This window comes from Capsicum annuum, chromosome 3, assembly GCF_002878395.1.
Source record: "Capsicum annuum cultivar UCD-10X-F1 chromosome 3, UCD10Xv1.1, whole genome shotgun sequence".
Classification (NCBI taxonomy): Eukaryota; Viridiplantae; Streptophyta; class Magnoliopsida; order Solanales; family Solanaceae; genus Capsicum; species Capsicum annuum.
The window spans coordinates 187,638,339-187,655,445 of record NC_061113.1 but is presented as its reverse complement, the minus strand read 5'-3'; the positions used below and the strand labels follow the sequence as shown (position 1 = coordinate 187,655,445).

Below are 17,107 nucleotides of genomic sequence, written 5' to 3'. Positions count from 1 at the left end.
GAACTTTTAGAAAATCCACCTTAAATTAGCAAAAGGGTCTATAATGAAAACCAATTATGTTTCTGTTGCTTTAAATCATAAATAATGTGGATTCCTATCTTAGCTTATGATCGGATAATCAATCTTTCTTTAAAATCTAAATGCTTGCTTGCTAAAGCATGCTAATAATATACTCATCATGAAATATTAAAATTCATACTTGTGTTTAAAGCATATGTACGTAAATGATCACAATTTCATAATGAAGCTTAATTATCAACAATTATCTTGGAAACACTTGAAAATATCAATTCACAATAGAGATGTCCAATTCATGATATAAATCTTCAATCAAAGCATAAATAGGTGGAATAAACATACAATTCAATGCTTAAATCACTTATAATTTCATAAACTTAAAACAAGTTACTTTGGGTATAAACCCCAACTTACAAATCATATAATCTTTAATAAAATTCAAGTTTTTGGGCACAAGGACGATAGATTTGTCCTTGTTCAAACCTCACGTATCTTGCATGATGAACAAGCTTGCTTTTGGAGATCCTATTTGCTTTCTTGAAGGATTATTCTTTGAATTCTTGAATTGGGAACTTTAAATTTTGGACTAATTTGGAAAAAGAATGGTGGAATCTTGGGATTCTTGAAGATGAATGGTGAAGCTTAGGGTTTCCAATTGAGAAAATTTTAATGAAAATAGGCCTAATGTGGTAAGAATAGGCTTTAATCTTGTGTTTAGATAGATTGGGGAAAGGAAGAATTACTAAATTGCCCTTAAAAACTCAGAACTTGATGGCAAAAAATTACATGGCCCGGACTGGCCAGGGTACCACGAGCTCTGGAGCGCAGCGCGCTCCATCGCGAGCTCCTCTTAGAATTGAACTGGGTGAGGCGCTATGGGTAAGTCGCCCCGATCTTCTGTTTTGGTGTACCAAACATACCCTTACGCTTGTCTGAAAATTTTAAAACTCACCCGAGATGTACTATTGACTTCCCCGATCATGAATAAACTTAAAACTAACTTTTAGAGGTCAAAAAGGTTATAAATAAATTCCTCAAAGTTTGAGGGCTTTAGAAAAGTCTAAGTCCTAACACTTAGCTGAAATTTTCTAAGTCTGAGACCTCTTTTGGCATGCGTTAAAGGACTTAGACGATGAAGATTTTGTGGGGTCTTACAGTTTGAGATAGGTGAAACCGCTTTGATAGAACCTGACTTGGTATTTCATGCTTTGGAGAAAAGTCAACTAATTCAAGAAAGGCTTAAGGTATCCCAAAGTCGATAGAAATTTTATGCAGATGTGAGGAGAAGGATCTTCAGTTTGAGATTGGGGATTTCGTATATCTAAAAATCTTTCCCATGAAGGGGGTAAACAGGTTTGGTCAGAAAGGGAAGTTTAGTCCCTAATATGTTGAACCTTATAGAATTTTGAGCCCTTTCAGAAAGGTAGCTTATGAGCTTGATTTGCCTACAGACTTAGCATCAGTGCATCCAGTATTCCATATCTCTTTGTTGAAAAAGTGTATTGGTGACCTTGCTATAGTTGTTCCTTTAGAAATCATAGATATTCAGAACAGCCTTTCTTACAAAGAAATTCTAGTTGAGATCCTAGATCAACAAATTTGTAGACTAAGAAATAATGAAGTTCCTCTGGTCAAGGTTCTTTGGTGGAATCAGTCCGTTGAAGGAGCCACTTGGGAAGAAGAAGCAGATATGAGGACCAAGTACCCTCATCTTTTCTTTGCAAACTCAGACTTATATTAAGGTAACAATCTTCTTAGATTTTCTCTCTTTTCCATGCTCAATTTCAGCTGCAAATCATTCTCATGTCAGTCATGCATTCACAGAATCAGTTCAGTCATGTGCCATGTTTCAAACTCAGTCATGTAATTATGTTTTCATCACGTATTCTCAGCGTGAAACCATAACTCCTCATTTCTTTCATCTTAACCAATCTCATTCGAGGATGAATAATCCTAAAGGGGAGATATTGTAATACCCCAAAAACCCAAACTAATGATAGAGCCATGTTTCAAGCTTATACAAAGTATATTATATTTATTTGGTACTTTACGATTGAGTTTAATGTATATTAAGGGCTCAAATAACTCCCAGTTATAAGACAAATTAAATTACTCCTTACTGATTGAGTTTTCAAGAAGGATGTTGCAATAGTCAACTTCAAATGAGTATATCTTTGGTTATATTCAGAATTGTTCAACTCAAGACCCACCAAATTGTAGAAAATTGAATTATCTTTCCAACGATACCAATTTTGCCTTAATCCGATATGCAGGTGAGAAGTTATGGCACTTTTAGTGAAAGACAGTAGCGCAACGCGATAAGGTCGCGTCATGAAAGCTCAACACGATAAGGTCGCGTCATGAAGATGGCCAAAATCACATTCGTCCTTTTCCAGTGGACCACCGCGATAACGCTGAGTCATGCCAAGGGGAAAATTCACATTTAGTAAGGCACCACGTTCTCACTGTATCATGCCAAGGTGCCAGTTCAGAATTGTCTATTTCCAGTGGCGCAACGCGATAGCACCACGTCGCTCCATTGGACAAAATGAGTATTGTCCTTTTTCCAGTGGCGCAATGCAATAGCACCATGTCGCGCCGAAGGTCAAAATCGGAATTTCCGGTCCAGCTTTGATTTTTAATTTCCCAAGGGCATTTAAGTCCTTTTCCTTCACCTTATTCAGTCCAAACACGGGATTTAAGTCCCAAGAGAGCATTATTTGCTCATTATTTCACAATTCTCTCAAAATTAAAGTAGCCCTCTTTCAAGAACAAAATTCTAGCCTTCAAGATTCAAGATCAATTCTCTAGAAAAATCCCAAGAACTCGCACGAACTCATCAACCCAAGTATGTTAAGTGTTCTACCATAGGTCCCTTTCGCCCATGGAGTCCAAGAATTAAATTTTAAATTCAAAGTCATGATCATTACAAGTTTTTGTGATTTTAAATGAGATTTAAACCATGAATCCCCATGAACCTTGATTCTATACCATGTTTACATGAAATTGTTGTTGTTATTAAACCCCACATGTTTTAATGATGTTATTCATTGATTTAATTCAAAATTAGTGATGTTGGTGTTGAAATCATGCTAATTCTACAAGTTTTAAGCTATTCTCATGCTTAGCTTAAACTATGACTATCAAGTGTTTGACGAAATGCCTACAAGAATGAATTTTGAATTAATGCTTTCATATTATGTCCTCAAAGTTTTAGTACTATTTTGCTATTATTGTTATCGAGCCCTGGGGGTTATGAATACCTAAAAACTTAGCTATTTACTTAGTCTCAGTATCTTTAGAATAGTTCAAGACATGTTATGAGCATTACCAGTTCAGTCAGTTATCATAATCAGTTAAACTAAGAATATTTCAGTATTCTGAGTCAGTTCAGTTGGAAGTAGGATTTAGCACTAAGCGAACCCAAGGATGGGGGCTCACCTGCCAATTAAGGGTGTGACCTTTAGTAGCAATCCCTGCTTTCCAGAACTACGTAGCCAGCGTAGGTTGAGACATTAACCTGCCAATTGAGGGTGACCCTTAGTCCTTCGGGATAATACTTTAGTGGATCCACATAGCCAATGTTAGTACCTATGGCATGGTACTGACACCTTTCTAATTGGGGTCATAGATTAGACCCCAACTTTCTCATTGCGGTATGTCGGTTATATGATATCTCCCACGGTCTCAGTCCAGTAATCAACTCAGTAATTCAATTTCAGTTTTTGCTTGACCATAGCATACAGATATTTGTTATTCATTTATTAGTACTTAGTATTTTAGTTTACATATTATGTTCAGAACATGTTTTATGTTTGGTCATGCATTCTCAGTATTTACAGATTTCATGCATTCTATCCAGTACTTTATGTTATTCATTCAATCAGTTATCACTACTATACATGAAACCATACATATCAGTCTACCTCATTTAGCATACCAATACATTCAAATTACTAATCGTATACTCATTTCTTGCGCTATGATGTATCATATCATAGGTTCGTACGCTCAGTTCCCATATCGCGCATAGACTTTCCAAATTATTAGACGTAGCAGTGGTGAGTCCTCATATTTCAAGGACATGGTTTATTTATCTCATCTATTTCTTCAGTTTCAGAATTTTTTTATTCAGTCGAAGTTAGTTGGGGGTTTGTCCCATCAGCTCCATAGTCAATCAGTAGAGGCTTTTCAGACTAGTATAGACTGTTAGTCGGTCTTCAGTTTTTAGTTGTCATTATCAGAAGTTATATCAGTATTCTCAGATTTGTTATACAGACGTTATCAGAACTATTATTTAATACCTTGTGGCATTATAGTCATTGTTTTTTGCACATGATCTCTTGTTATCAGTTTTATTCAGTGCTCACAGCAGGTACTAGCTCATAAGTTAGCTTGTGATCCCTCGAGACTGTAAGCACCATATGGAACCCAGGGTAAAGCCCTCTATAGACCGGAGACGACCCCTTAACTTAAGCACAGGAGCACAATAATAACAATAAAGTGAAAGCTAATCAAGATAGTAATAATTGACGAATAGATGACTCAAAGGATAACTAAGAGTCAAAACAAAAACAAATCTACACTTGTCCACAATAGCCTCTAAAACTTCAATAGAAACTAAGTTAGGACATGCCCGCGACTATGAAAAAAAAGAATTCGAAAGTACTATGAAAATAACGAAAGAATAATGAAATGATAAGGCCTTCCGAAGGATGGAACCTCACCACTTCACAGCAACTCAACAAACGTGCACAACCACTAAACGTTTCATAGGAGCAACAGAAAAGTCTTTGGACCCTACATCATGAAATGATGTAGCATCCTAGGACAGTCAGTGGGATAAACATTGGAATGTAACTTAGGCGGAGTGATAAAATAATGGCATGTGCTAAATTAGTCAAAACTATATGGACATATTCATATATATATATATATATATATATATATATATATATATATATGGATTCGGCTCCCCCTGTTGAAAGGTCCTCAATGCATATTAACCGCATGAACGAAGGAAAATTCGAGGGAAAACTAAAGTCACCAATGCAATAGCCATCCCAAAAAATATATATCAAGTTTGTATCAAGCACATGGTCATATAGACCCCCAACACCGGCAAACGTGGTTTCTAGTGTTTGACCCTCCTCTCCCCCACCCCCACCCCCCGAACTTACACCTTCATGGTGAGCTACACAATTCCCTTTAAGCCCAAATTAAAACAATTTTCACATAAACCAATCCATTGACCCAGGAATCATTCATTAAGGCATTTACCACTTGTTATCATCATACCAATATACTTGCAAGTTAAATTAAATATGACAAACCAATCCACATAATCACATTGACTCTCAAATTCTATTTAAAATCCAAACCATGGACACCAAGGCTATCCAAATCTATTTTTATATCCATTTATCCACTAATGCAATTAGGGGTGTTCATGGGTCGGTTTGGATCAGTTATTGGTCAAAACCATAACCAAACCAACTTAATCGATTTTTAAATTTCTAAAACCAAACCGAACCAAACAAAAAAATAACCATTGGTTTGGTTCTTGTCGGTTTAGTTGGGTTTGGTTCGATTTTTTTGGTTTATAACTTTAGCTAATGATAAAAGTTAAAAATTTTTAAAAATAAATCCAATCTAACATATGAGATGTCAATCGAACGTTGTATCTCAACCTTGAAATTAAGATGTCAACTAAGTGTTATACTTCAGCAAAGCCATGAACAACACCATATGAACGCTTCTAAAAAATATTTAAAAACTACATTTAACAGAATGATACGATAACCCCTCAAAAGGTGAACACATAAACTTCTTGCTCAATAAGGTTCAAAAAGAAAATTAAAATTAGTTATTGTCTATAGTCTAATGAATCTTAGGTGTAAATTTCTATATACAACAAGATATTATTTGCACAATTAGTATCATTTGTCATTCAAAGTGAGAAATTCATTTAGAATCTCATACTGTCAACTGGATGAAGACATATGACTAAATGTATTACGACTAAAGTTAAATCATGATTAAAATATAAAATTTAACAAATATTTATATTGTATTTATGAATAATATATAAATAATTATAATATGTATACTTCGATTCAGCTTGGTTATTTTGTCGGTTATTTTAGAGTAAAATCAAACAAACCAAATTAGTATCAGTTTTTTAAAGTTCAAAACCAAACCTAACCAAGTATCAGTTTTTTTAATTGGTTTGGTTTGGATCGCGGTTTGGTTTGGTTAAAAACCTAACTGTGAACACCCCTAAATGCAATGCATTGGGTTCAAAAGCAAGTTAAACCATGCAATTTGTTCATTTTCAAAACAAGTTTACAAGGCCAGTTGGGGTTAATGCAATTATCAAGACAAATTTCATCCAATTTGGGGTAGCCCATGCCCCCCATTCCAACAATTTAAACAATGTACCAATTCAGTTCTAAAAATATCAATTTAAAGCATGAATAATCAATTAAAACATGAGACAAATAATTCATTCACTAACATCCAAAATTTCTCAACCCAATTTCAAAACCCATAATTTAAATCACATAAAAATCATTCAATTAATGCCACAGTGTAAAATTCAAGTTTAAGGAAGAGAAACATGCTTGAAACATACAAAAATTTGAAGACAATCTGAATTTTGGAGCCCATATGATGAATGCACTATAAAACCCTTGAATGTTCCTGTATTTTGAGTTTGAGAGATAAAGAGGATGATTTAATCTTTGAAAACTGAAGGGAATGGGGTTTTTGATGTTTAAAGGTCGTACAAGGGGTAAAAAGACCAAAAGACCCTCAACCCAAATGAATTAAAACAAAAACTGGACAAAATTATGATTTGAATAAACAAAAACTCCTTCTACGTAAACACATATTGCAAGCTCTCATGATCTAAATAAATGTCCATATGCACCTCATAAAGGTAAAGGCACAATATTTTCAATACAAAGACCACAGTCGCCAACTCTAAATCATGAGTCAGGTAATTTCTTTCATAAACCTTAATTTGCCTGGAAGCATAGGCTATGACCTTAACATGCTGCATCAAAACACAACCCAGTCTCACACGGGATGCATCACAATACACTTTGAACCCATCAATACCTTCGGAAAGGGTCCAAACCAGTGCAGAAGTTAACTTATCCTTCAACCTCTCAAAACAACCCTCATGGGCGTTAGACCATAAGAACTTAACCTTTTCCTGAGTCAACTTTGTCAATGGAGCAGCGAAATAAGAGAAACTCTCTCCATAAACCTCCTATAACACCTAGCCAAGACCAAAAAGCTCATAATATCAGTTGGAGTCGTGGTTCTAAGCCATTTCTTAACTGTCTCAACCTTTTGTGGATACACCTTGATCCCTTCACTAGAAACAACATACCTCAGAAAAGTCACAACATTCATCAAAAACTCACGTTAGAAAGTTTTGCATATAATTTTTGGTCTTTGAGAGTCTACAACACAATTTGAAGGTGATTGGCATGATCCTCCTCACTCTTAAAGTACACCAAGATGTCATCAATGAAGACTATAACAAGAAAATCCAAAAACTACATGAAAACTCAATTCACGAGATCCATAAATGTGGTCGGAGCATTAGTTAACCCAAACAACCTAACAAAAAACTCATAGTGACCATACCGAGTTCAAAAAGCAATCTTGGGAATATCAACCTCCCTAATTTAAAATTGATGATAGCCCAAATGAAGATCAATCTTAGAGAAATATCTAGCACTCTGAAGGTGATAAAAAAAGTCATCAATCCCCTGAAGAGGATACTTATTTTTCACTATAAACTTATTCATCTAACGATAATCTATACATATCTGAAGAGACCCATCTTTCTTTTGCACGAAAAGTATAGGAGCACCTCATAGAGAAACAATAGAATGAATAAAACCCTTATCATGAAGATCCTTTAATTTCTTCTTCAGCTCCTTTAGTTTAGCTACTACCATTCTATAAGGAGTAAAAGAAATAGGACGAGTATCCGACAGAAGATCAATCCCAAAATCTATTCCTATTGAGAGAAATCCCAAGAAGATCATCGAGAAACACTTCTAGAAATTTATTAACCACAGGGACAAATTGCAAAGAAGGACTTTCAAAGTCAGAATCCTTAACCCAAACTAGATTATATAAACACCCCTTTGAAATTAATTTCAGAGCTCTAAGATAGGAAATAAACCTCTCCTTGGAAACCAAGGAACTCCCCTCCCATTCGATCACAGGTTTATTAGTAAAAGAAAAATAGACCTTTTTAGTCCTACAATCCAGAGATTCATACCATGAATAAAGTTAATCCATCCCTAAGATAACATCGAAATCCACCATATCCAATTCTATCAAATCCACCAATGTATCTCTATAAAAGATATATACCACACAACCACTATAGATTTTTCTAGCAACTATAGAATCACCCACCAGAGTAGAAACAGAAAAAAGGGGTCAAAAATGTTATTGGGAACAAAATTAAAATACAAAGCCATATAAAGGGTCACATAAAATAGGGTAGATCCTGGATCAAGCAAAAAATAAACATCATGGTAAAAGAGTCGTAACATATCAATAACCACATCTGAAGATGCCTCAGATTCTCGAGGGGTAGCAAGTGCATAGAGACAATTTTGGCCAGTGCCAGTACCAGAAGTAGCACCCTTTGGCGCAGGAGCTGAAGGTGTAGCGATCGAAACTTTATTAACTCCAGTGGCAACCCTGGTTAAAGGATAATCTCACTGTATATGACCAAACTGATCACAATTATAGCACCAATTTATCCCCTTCTCATAATATCCATGGTGAAGATACCCTAAAAAATAATAAGGAGGTAAGGTGGGGCTGATTAAGCTCCACTAACCTGAGACTAGGCACCTTATGCCTTAGGATCACTGTTAGCCTGAAAATGATGATCGCTGAAGGCTTAGGATAAGAAGCACAAGTAGGCGAATACAAATTTCCCTAATTATTCTTCTTAGTCCACTGCCTACCATCTCTCTCATTGTTCTACTGACCTGCACCCTGCTCTGAATACCTAAACTTCTTATTCTACCTCTCTCCCATTTCTGTCTGTTTTTTCTTTCATACTCTACCTGCTACATATAAATCACCAGCCTGGAGATGTCTATATCATTATTCAACATAGCAACCTTACATTCCAGCACTAAATCACAGGACAAACCAGAAGCGAACTTTCTCATTCAGGACCTCATGTTAGCCACTAACTCCAGAGCATAGTGGTAAAACTGCTAAAATTTCAAAGCATACTCTTTCACACTCATCTTTCCTTGCTTAAAATTCACAAACTCTTAAGCCTTAGCTTTTCTTAACTCTTGAGAAAAAAATTTATCAAGAAAGACCCCTGATAAGTCATCTTACATAACCCTCTCAGCATCATCACCCCTCATAGTCCCCACTCTTTATACCACTGATAAGCTACATCTTTCAACTGGTAAGCAGCAAACTCCACATCCTCAGACTCAGTAGCATGCATTACACTAAAAATATTTTCCATCTAATCAATAAACCCCTGAGGATCCACCTCAACCTTAAAGCCTGTAAAGGTTAGAGGATTTAACCTTATGAACTGGCTAACCCAGGTAACCTCAGATGAATGAGCAACAGAACCAACACGGTCAGAATGATGAGACTGTGATGTCACCAACTGAGTAAGTATATGAATAGACTGACGGAACTTTGCTTTAGAGATATCTCTCATAGGTGATTGTACATGAGTATAATCTGGCCAAGAAGCCTGAATAGGACTAGTAGGGATAGGTAGAACTCCACGTGAAGTGGTACAATCAAGAGAAAGGACCCTAGACTAGGTCTACACTCATAAACAGGGTGAGTCCCCTTCATATTCTCCTCGAGTAGGACAGAGATCCTGTGAACATCATATCTTCGGAGAGGCATGATCTGAAATGTAAGGAAGCCATGAGTTAGAGAAGTTTCATGACACTGAACTTTATAGTCCGAAATAGAACACAATAAATGGAAATATTCCTAAATACCTTGTAGCCTTCTCCTTTTAAGTGTGACGTGCTACACACGTATAAAAGAGACTCTACTCAACATGACTTTGTGGACACCCAACGACTTTAATCCATGCTCAGATACCAAGCTTGTCATGACCCAAACTAGGGCCTGGTCGTGACGAGTATCTCAAGCCCACCATAGATCGAAGATCACCCTCTTAACCTAACCTCAAAAGCATAATAATAACAATAAAGCGGAAGCCAATCAAGATAGTAATAATAGAAGAATAGATAACTCAAATGAAAATTAAGAGTCAAAATAACAACCAACCCACACTTGTCCACAATACCCTCTAAAACCAGAATATCAACTAAGTGAGGACATGCTCCCGACTATGACAAAAAAGATTCCGAAAGTACTATGACAATAAAGAAAGAATAATAAAATGATAAGGCCTTTCAAAGGATGGAGTCTTACCACTTTAAAACAACTTAATAGACGTGCTCAACCACCTAACACTGCATAGGAGCAACAAAAAAGTCTTCGAATCCTACATCATAAAACGATGTAGCATCATAGAAAGGTTAGTGGGATAAGTACTGGCATGTAACTAGGGGAAGTGATAAAAATAATGTCATGTCCAAAATTAGTCAAAACCACATGCATGCATTCATATATATATATATATATATATATATATATATATATATATAGATATAGATATAGATATAGATATAGATATAGATATAGATATATACATATATATATATGTATGTAGATATATAGGATGTCGGGATAGGGTAATGGGTCATGAATATAAGAGTTTAAAGATTTAACCTGAACTGTGTAGCTTGATCTGTTCTAAAGGCACCCATGGGCTATATGGGTTCAGTTCGCCCTATTGAAAGGACCCCAGTACTTGTTAGTCGCATGAACAGAGGAAAATCTGAGGGAAAACTAAAGCCACTAAGGCAATAGCTGTTCCACAATATATATATATATATATATATATATATATATATATATATATATATATATCAAGTGTGCATCAAGCACACGGTTATATAGACCCCAACACTGACAAACGTGGTTTTCAGTGTTCACCCCTAGGGCTTACACCTTCACAGTGAGCTACACAATTACCTTTAAGCCCAAATTAAAATAATTTGCACATAAACCAATCCATTGACCCAGGAGTCATTCATTAAGGCATTTACCACTTGGTATCATTGTACCAATATGCTTGCAAGCTAATTAAATATGTCAAACCAATCCACATAACCACATTGACTCCCAAGTTTCATTTAAAATCCAAACCATGTCCGTCAATGCCATCCAAATTTATTTTTATATCCACTTATCCATTAATGCAATGCAATAGGTTCAAAAACAAGTTAAACCATGCAATTTGTCCATATTCAAAATACGTTTACAATGTGGGTTGGGGTTAATGCAATTATCAAGCCAAATTTCATCTAATTTGGGAAAACCCATGTCCCTCATTCCCACCATTTAAACAATGTACCAATTCAGTCCCCAAAATATCAATTTAATGCATGAATAATCAATTTAAAATATGGGACAAGTAATTCATTCAGTAACAACCAAAACTCCTCAACCTAATTTCAAAATCCACAATTTAAATCACATGAAAATTCATTCAAATAATTTCACAATGTAAAATTCAAGTTTAGAGAAGAAAAATATGCCTGAAACATACAAGAAATTGAAGACTATCCGAATTTTGGAGCCCGGATGATGAATGCACTGTAAAACACTTGAATGTTCCTGGGTTTTGAGTTTGAGAGAGAAAGAGGATGATTTGATCTTTCAAAACTGAAGGGAATGGGGTTTTTTATGTTTAAAGGTCGTACAAGGAGTAAAAAGACCAAAAGCCCCTCAACCCAAGTGGAAAAAATAAAAATTGACAAAATTAAAACATTGGCATGGCATGCTAATATTGCAGGGGTTAGATTATGTGTCACGCCAATATCGTGGAGGTTAATCTCTGTGACACGGCTTTATCGTGGACCGTTACTGCCTCAAGGTCCCAAAATGACCCCAAACCCCTTCCAAAAAATTCAAAACACCCTTTTAATATTCCTTAACATAATTCAAGTCAAAAATTGACATTATGCATGTGGAAGGGTCAAAAATAAAATGATCAAAATTTTAAGAGATCTGACATATATTGTCTAATTTCAATGACTGACTACTTGCAAGTGCGATGAAAAAAAAAAAGACGTGCCAAGTTGATTAAAAAAAAAAGCATCAATTAAGTAAAATGATATTATTCAAAGGCTAAAAGGAACAAATCAAGAGACAAGGCCTCCTCACTAATTCAGTATCTTTTGTACAAGGAAAGAAGCTTATTCAAAGATCTCAGGAATCCATATTTTGGGGCATAGCAACGTGCGGTTGGTTCATTAAAACAACTTTTAATGGTTCAACCTTATTCTTAAAAAGAGGATATTTTACATCCAATTTCCAAAGATCAAATCTCTAGGGTTGCCTTTCTATTTCAAATCTTCCAAATGGCTAGTAGCCAAATCGCTACTATTTATTGGATGCAAGATTATGAAAGAAACATATACTTGTCTCAACCTTCTCTAGCTCTTTACTCTATTTTCATTAAACATTGTAGTTTCTTAAAGTTTGCAATGTAATCCTAAAGAGAAAGAAAAATACATAATTGGTGAGGCTTTATATCAAGTGAGAAAAGAAAAGTGAGGGTAAATGTCAAAAAGTTTTACTCAATCCTTGTAATATTTGATTCACCAAAAGAAGGGCTATTAAAATCTCTTGAAACCCAAGGAAAGTGGAGTAAGACCTATTAGGGATCCTAATCTATAGAAAATATTTGGTGTTACTTTTACTTTCAGTACCTTGTTGCCTTCACTACACTGTTTTGTTGGTCGAGTGACTAGTACAATAGTCGACTAATAAATCAGGAAAAGAGTAATTCATCCCCCTCTTACTGCTATCACTTTTTGAGCCCTCTTAATAGATTTGGTGTAAAAAAATGTTAAGTACCTGCTTCTGATTCTGAGGTTTTGTACTTGAGACTAGGCAGCTTTCTCTGAATTTTCTTGTATTATTCTTCGGATGCCTCACTCGTTCGATGAGATTATTTTGTTCTGTTTTTGTATCATTTAGAATTTCTTTCCAAAATATTACCATAGGATTTGCTCTGCTTTTGATCAATTGCAATTTAAACAACTCTAAAATAAAAAGTTGGTTAAATAAAGAGAGAAAACTGAAGAAGATTGTGTTGAAAAACTAGCAAGTTATCACAAACAAGTTGGTAAAGAGTATTAAGTGCAAGACCTTACAGAATCGAGCCGATTTATCTTGGCCCGAGGAGTGTCATGTGGCATGCTTCCTTGAAGTTTTTTACTAAATATACATATACAAATAATTAATAAAACAAGTACAGAAGGTAGAAATATTAAAAGTACGCTACTTATGAACAAGGTTCCACACTGGCCCAGTGGTTAGGCCCTTCAGCTATGCGTGAAACCAAGATGTCAAATGACTACTGCATACAGATACAGTACTACGCTGTCCGTTTCCCTTATCTAATTATAGGAACTTGTACGACAAAATGCAGATTTAATTATGATTTGTCTAATTACACATTTTCATTTCATGAGTGCTCTTTATTTCCAGGATTAGATGTTATCTGAAGAGAACAGAGATTCAGTTAATACTAAAATTTCCCATAATTACAGAACATTATCCCATGAGCACAACCCTCGTGAGAAACTATGAAGCATATAGCTAACAGCTGAAGTTCAAGTAAATGAATGGTCACTTTAGCTTATATAACTAGAGTCAAATGCATATAAGAAGGCACCAATTTGTTTCCAAAACAACGTGATAATCTAAACCATAAATAAGATTGTGGTATGCACGAACACCACTCATCCAATTAGAATGTGAGCTGAATAACCACAGGTCAGCCGATTACTAACATCCATAAAAGATTGTAAAAAAATCTTGGTACAATTAGAGTATTTGCATCAGCTAAACCAACAAGTATGTCGAATGATAAGACTTGTTAACTCCCCAATCTTATTAACTGGTCTGTATGAAAATTATAGTCAATATCTCACAGGGTTCGAGAAGTTTCTGTAAAATAGCATGGTTGAAATTACAATGTGATCATGTTCTAGCATAAGTAGAACTACTGCTGGGAAAGGATAAATATTGCAAGTACTTCCAGTTTTAACAAGTTTTATTCTAGGGACTAACATGGTACATCTCTTCAATAAATGGTACATAGAGAAAAAAAGTACTAGGGAAATAGGCTTCAAGAGGTTGCATAAACTAGGGACTAACATGGTACCACAGCCATTTACTAGCTTACTACTTCTTCAATAGCAGAGGTCCAACGTTATCTCCAGTTGCCTTATTATGCTTCACGTGGCTTCCGTCACATAGAGGAAAAGTCCCAGACCTCCAACACCTTTGCGTAAAAATCTCCCACTTACTAAAACTATCGACTGAATTCAGTACGAATGTTATTCTACATCAATATTCTAGCAAGAGTTCCATAATCAAGAAGAAATCTGCATGATAATAAATAGGGAGAGATTTATGACTCTATTCTCTAGATTAACGATCAGTAAGTGTAGATAACATATGGGCCTCCTAATTTAAATTCTTTAACCAATTAACGAGAAGAGGGGGAGGGCGAGAAGAGGGGGAGGGAACTAGGAAGGAGGGTCTTCTTTCAGCATTGAGCCCCTCATATCACCACCCCCTTGATACTCTTAGGCTTAGAATTCTCAATCAATTATGGGAAGGAAACAAATTCAACTAGGGAAACTCCCATTAGAAATGCTAATCAAGCTCGACTCATGATCTCTTTTGAGTTATAATAGCTCTCTCATCTACATCAAAAAGAAAAAATAGAGTTAAACAGATAGAAAAAATCAAACTTCTTTGGCTTCTTATACATAATATATCTGTTACACAATGTCTATTACATGTTGAAGATGTGTTACAGTTTACATTGGGTAAATGACAGTTTTCTCAATAATCATTTTGGGTTGTAGAATATCACCTATTCAATTTGGTATAAACACCATATATATGTGATGTGGTGTTGTTTCACATTAATGTGTATCAATAATGAGAATTACAAAATAACTTGTGCTGGTACAATGATACGGAAACTAAAATTGGCAATCAAACAAACACCTCACAATTAAGGATTTAAATCTAAACTATTTTCAATAACATGGATAAACAAAAATAATCCTCCAACGCCGCTATTCTTGAATGACTTTAAGTGAGGTCTTCAATACACACTTTTTGGATATGAAGTTACTTATCAAAATCAGATTCGATAATCGCCTGTCACTGCCCGTAATAAGATTTACTATTGACTGGACTCTCTTTATAATTTCAACTATACCATTTTCAATTTGTTGGTCTATAAGTTAGTTTTAACTTGACATAAAGTTTAAGAAAGTAAGATGGCTTCTAAATTTTGTTATCTTTAATTAAAGATACGTAGAATTAATATATATATATATATATATATATATCAACTTCAACCAAATGATGACCAATCCCTCTAAAAAATGAACAATTTTCTTTTTTTTTCCTACAAACATACAAGAGCTGCAATAACAAACAGAATTTTCAAATAAATTAAGATTTGCAAAAGATATAAATACTTTAAAACACTGTTGATTGACCCATCCCACTTTGTGCATTTTCCCTATCTGCAGTAATATAGTAGTTATATCAATATATTCACTTATATCAGAAGATTATTTAATTTCCAGGTGATGTTTTATTCTCTCCCGTTTGTCAGCAATGCATACTCCCAACTACAGGAATTATCAAATTTTTTCAACAAAAGAACAAGTCGGCGCACAAGAGTAATATACTCCCGCCATCCAAATTGTTATTGGCACAATGAAATTTTGAGATTCAAATATTTAAACTACGTAAAAGAAAATATTATATAAATTATAATAATTAATAATTAAAAATATTTAAAAAGAATGAACAATATTTCGGATCAAAGGAAAAATTTGATTGAGTCTCAAAATTTCAATTGCTTAACATATATTGAGATAAAGTGAGTAATAAATTGAGGAATTATGAATAAGTATAGATGAAAAAATAGAAACCTGCAGTAAGGAGTAAGAGGTTTAAAGAGTTCACCACTTTTTCTTCATCCTTCCTAATATCTGGATTTACAGCTTCCGCACGAACCACCATCCGCCTTGGTCTCGCCCTAAACGAAGACAATGTGTTGCCGCATGAGAATCCACCTTTAATTATACTAGTAGTCGACGCCATTGATCTCGATGTTCTTTTCTGTTATTTGGGAGTGAACAAGCGTAAATAAATAAAGAGAAGAGAAAAGGGGTGATGAACGGAAGCTACATTATCCACGTTCCTAAATTTTGTGATTTCTATTTGACGGGGAAATTAAAAGGGAAGTTTGATTGAAATTTTCCTTCAATAGTTGGCCAAGTTGGGTTGTAAGTAGGTCACGAAAGAGTTTTAAAATGAGTTGTAGATGACACAAATGTTAATTATTGAGTTGGAGGTGATAATTACTTTATTATGGATTAAAAAAGTTGGAGAAGTTTGAAACTAACCCACAAGTTTTTTAAATTTGTACTTTGATCCAAATATTAGTTAATACAAGAGGAAACGAAACGAAAAAAATGTGTGTTTTCCTCTCTTCCCATCCGTTGTTGTTTTTCTCTCTCTTTACGATTATTGTTGTTCATTGTTGTTGCTGCTTTATTCATCATCTTCTACTCATTATCATCATCTTCATCTTGTTTTTATCGACTATTGTTGTTGTTGTTGTTACCGCTACTGCTACTATCTGACCAATTTCTTAGGTTAAATTTTGTTTTCTACGTCACTTTCCACTTTGGCATTACTTCATAGGTGACTTTGGTAAGTAAAATTATAATTTTTATTCGAATTTGTCGTTTGGGTACACAGTTACTGCTGTTTTTCCAACAATGGATAGAACCCGATCATAATCTAACATAAGTTCCCACAATTTAAACAGATCACTCATCTGATGCATCAGATGATTAATCTGTTGCAA

At 34.9% G+C, this 17,107-nt stretch overlaps 1 protein-coding gene across 1 annotated transcript; it reads right to left on the bottom strand.

The window, feature by feature from the left end:
• Positions 1-14,057: 14,057 nt before the first annotated feature.
• On the bottom strand, positions 14,058-16,482 carry LOC107866200 (CDGSH iron-sulfur domain-containing protein NEET). The gene is given in 3 exon segments (XM_016712357.2): positions 14,058-14,482; positions 16,164-16,188; positions 16,191-16,482. Coding segments are annotated over 3 exon segments (270 nt in total). The 5' UTR covers positions 16,336-16,482; the 3' UTR covers positions 14,058-14,382.
• Between the last annotated feature and the right edge of the window lie 625 nt (positions 16,483-17,107).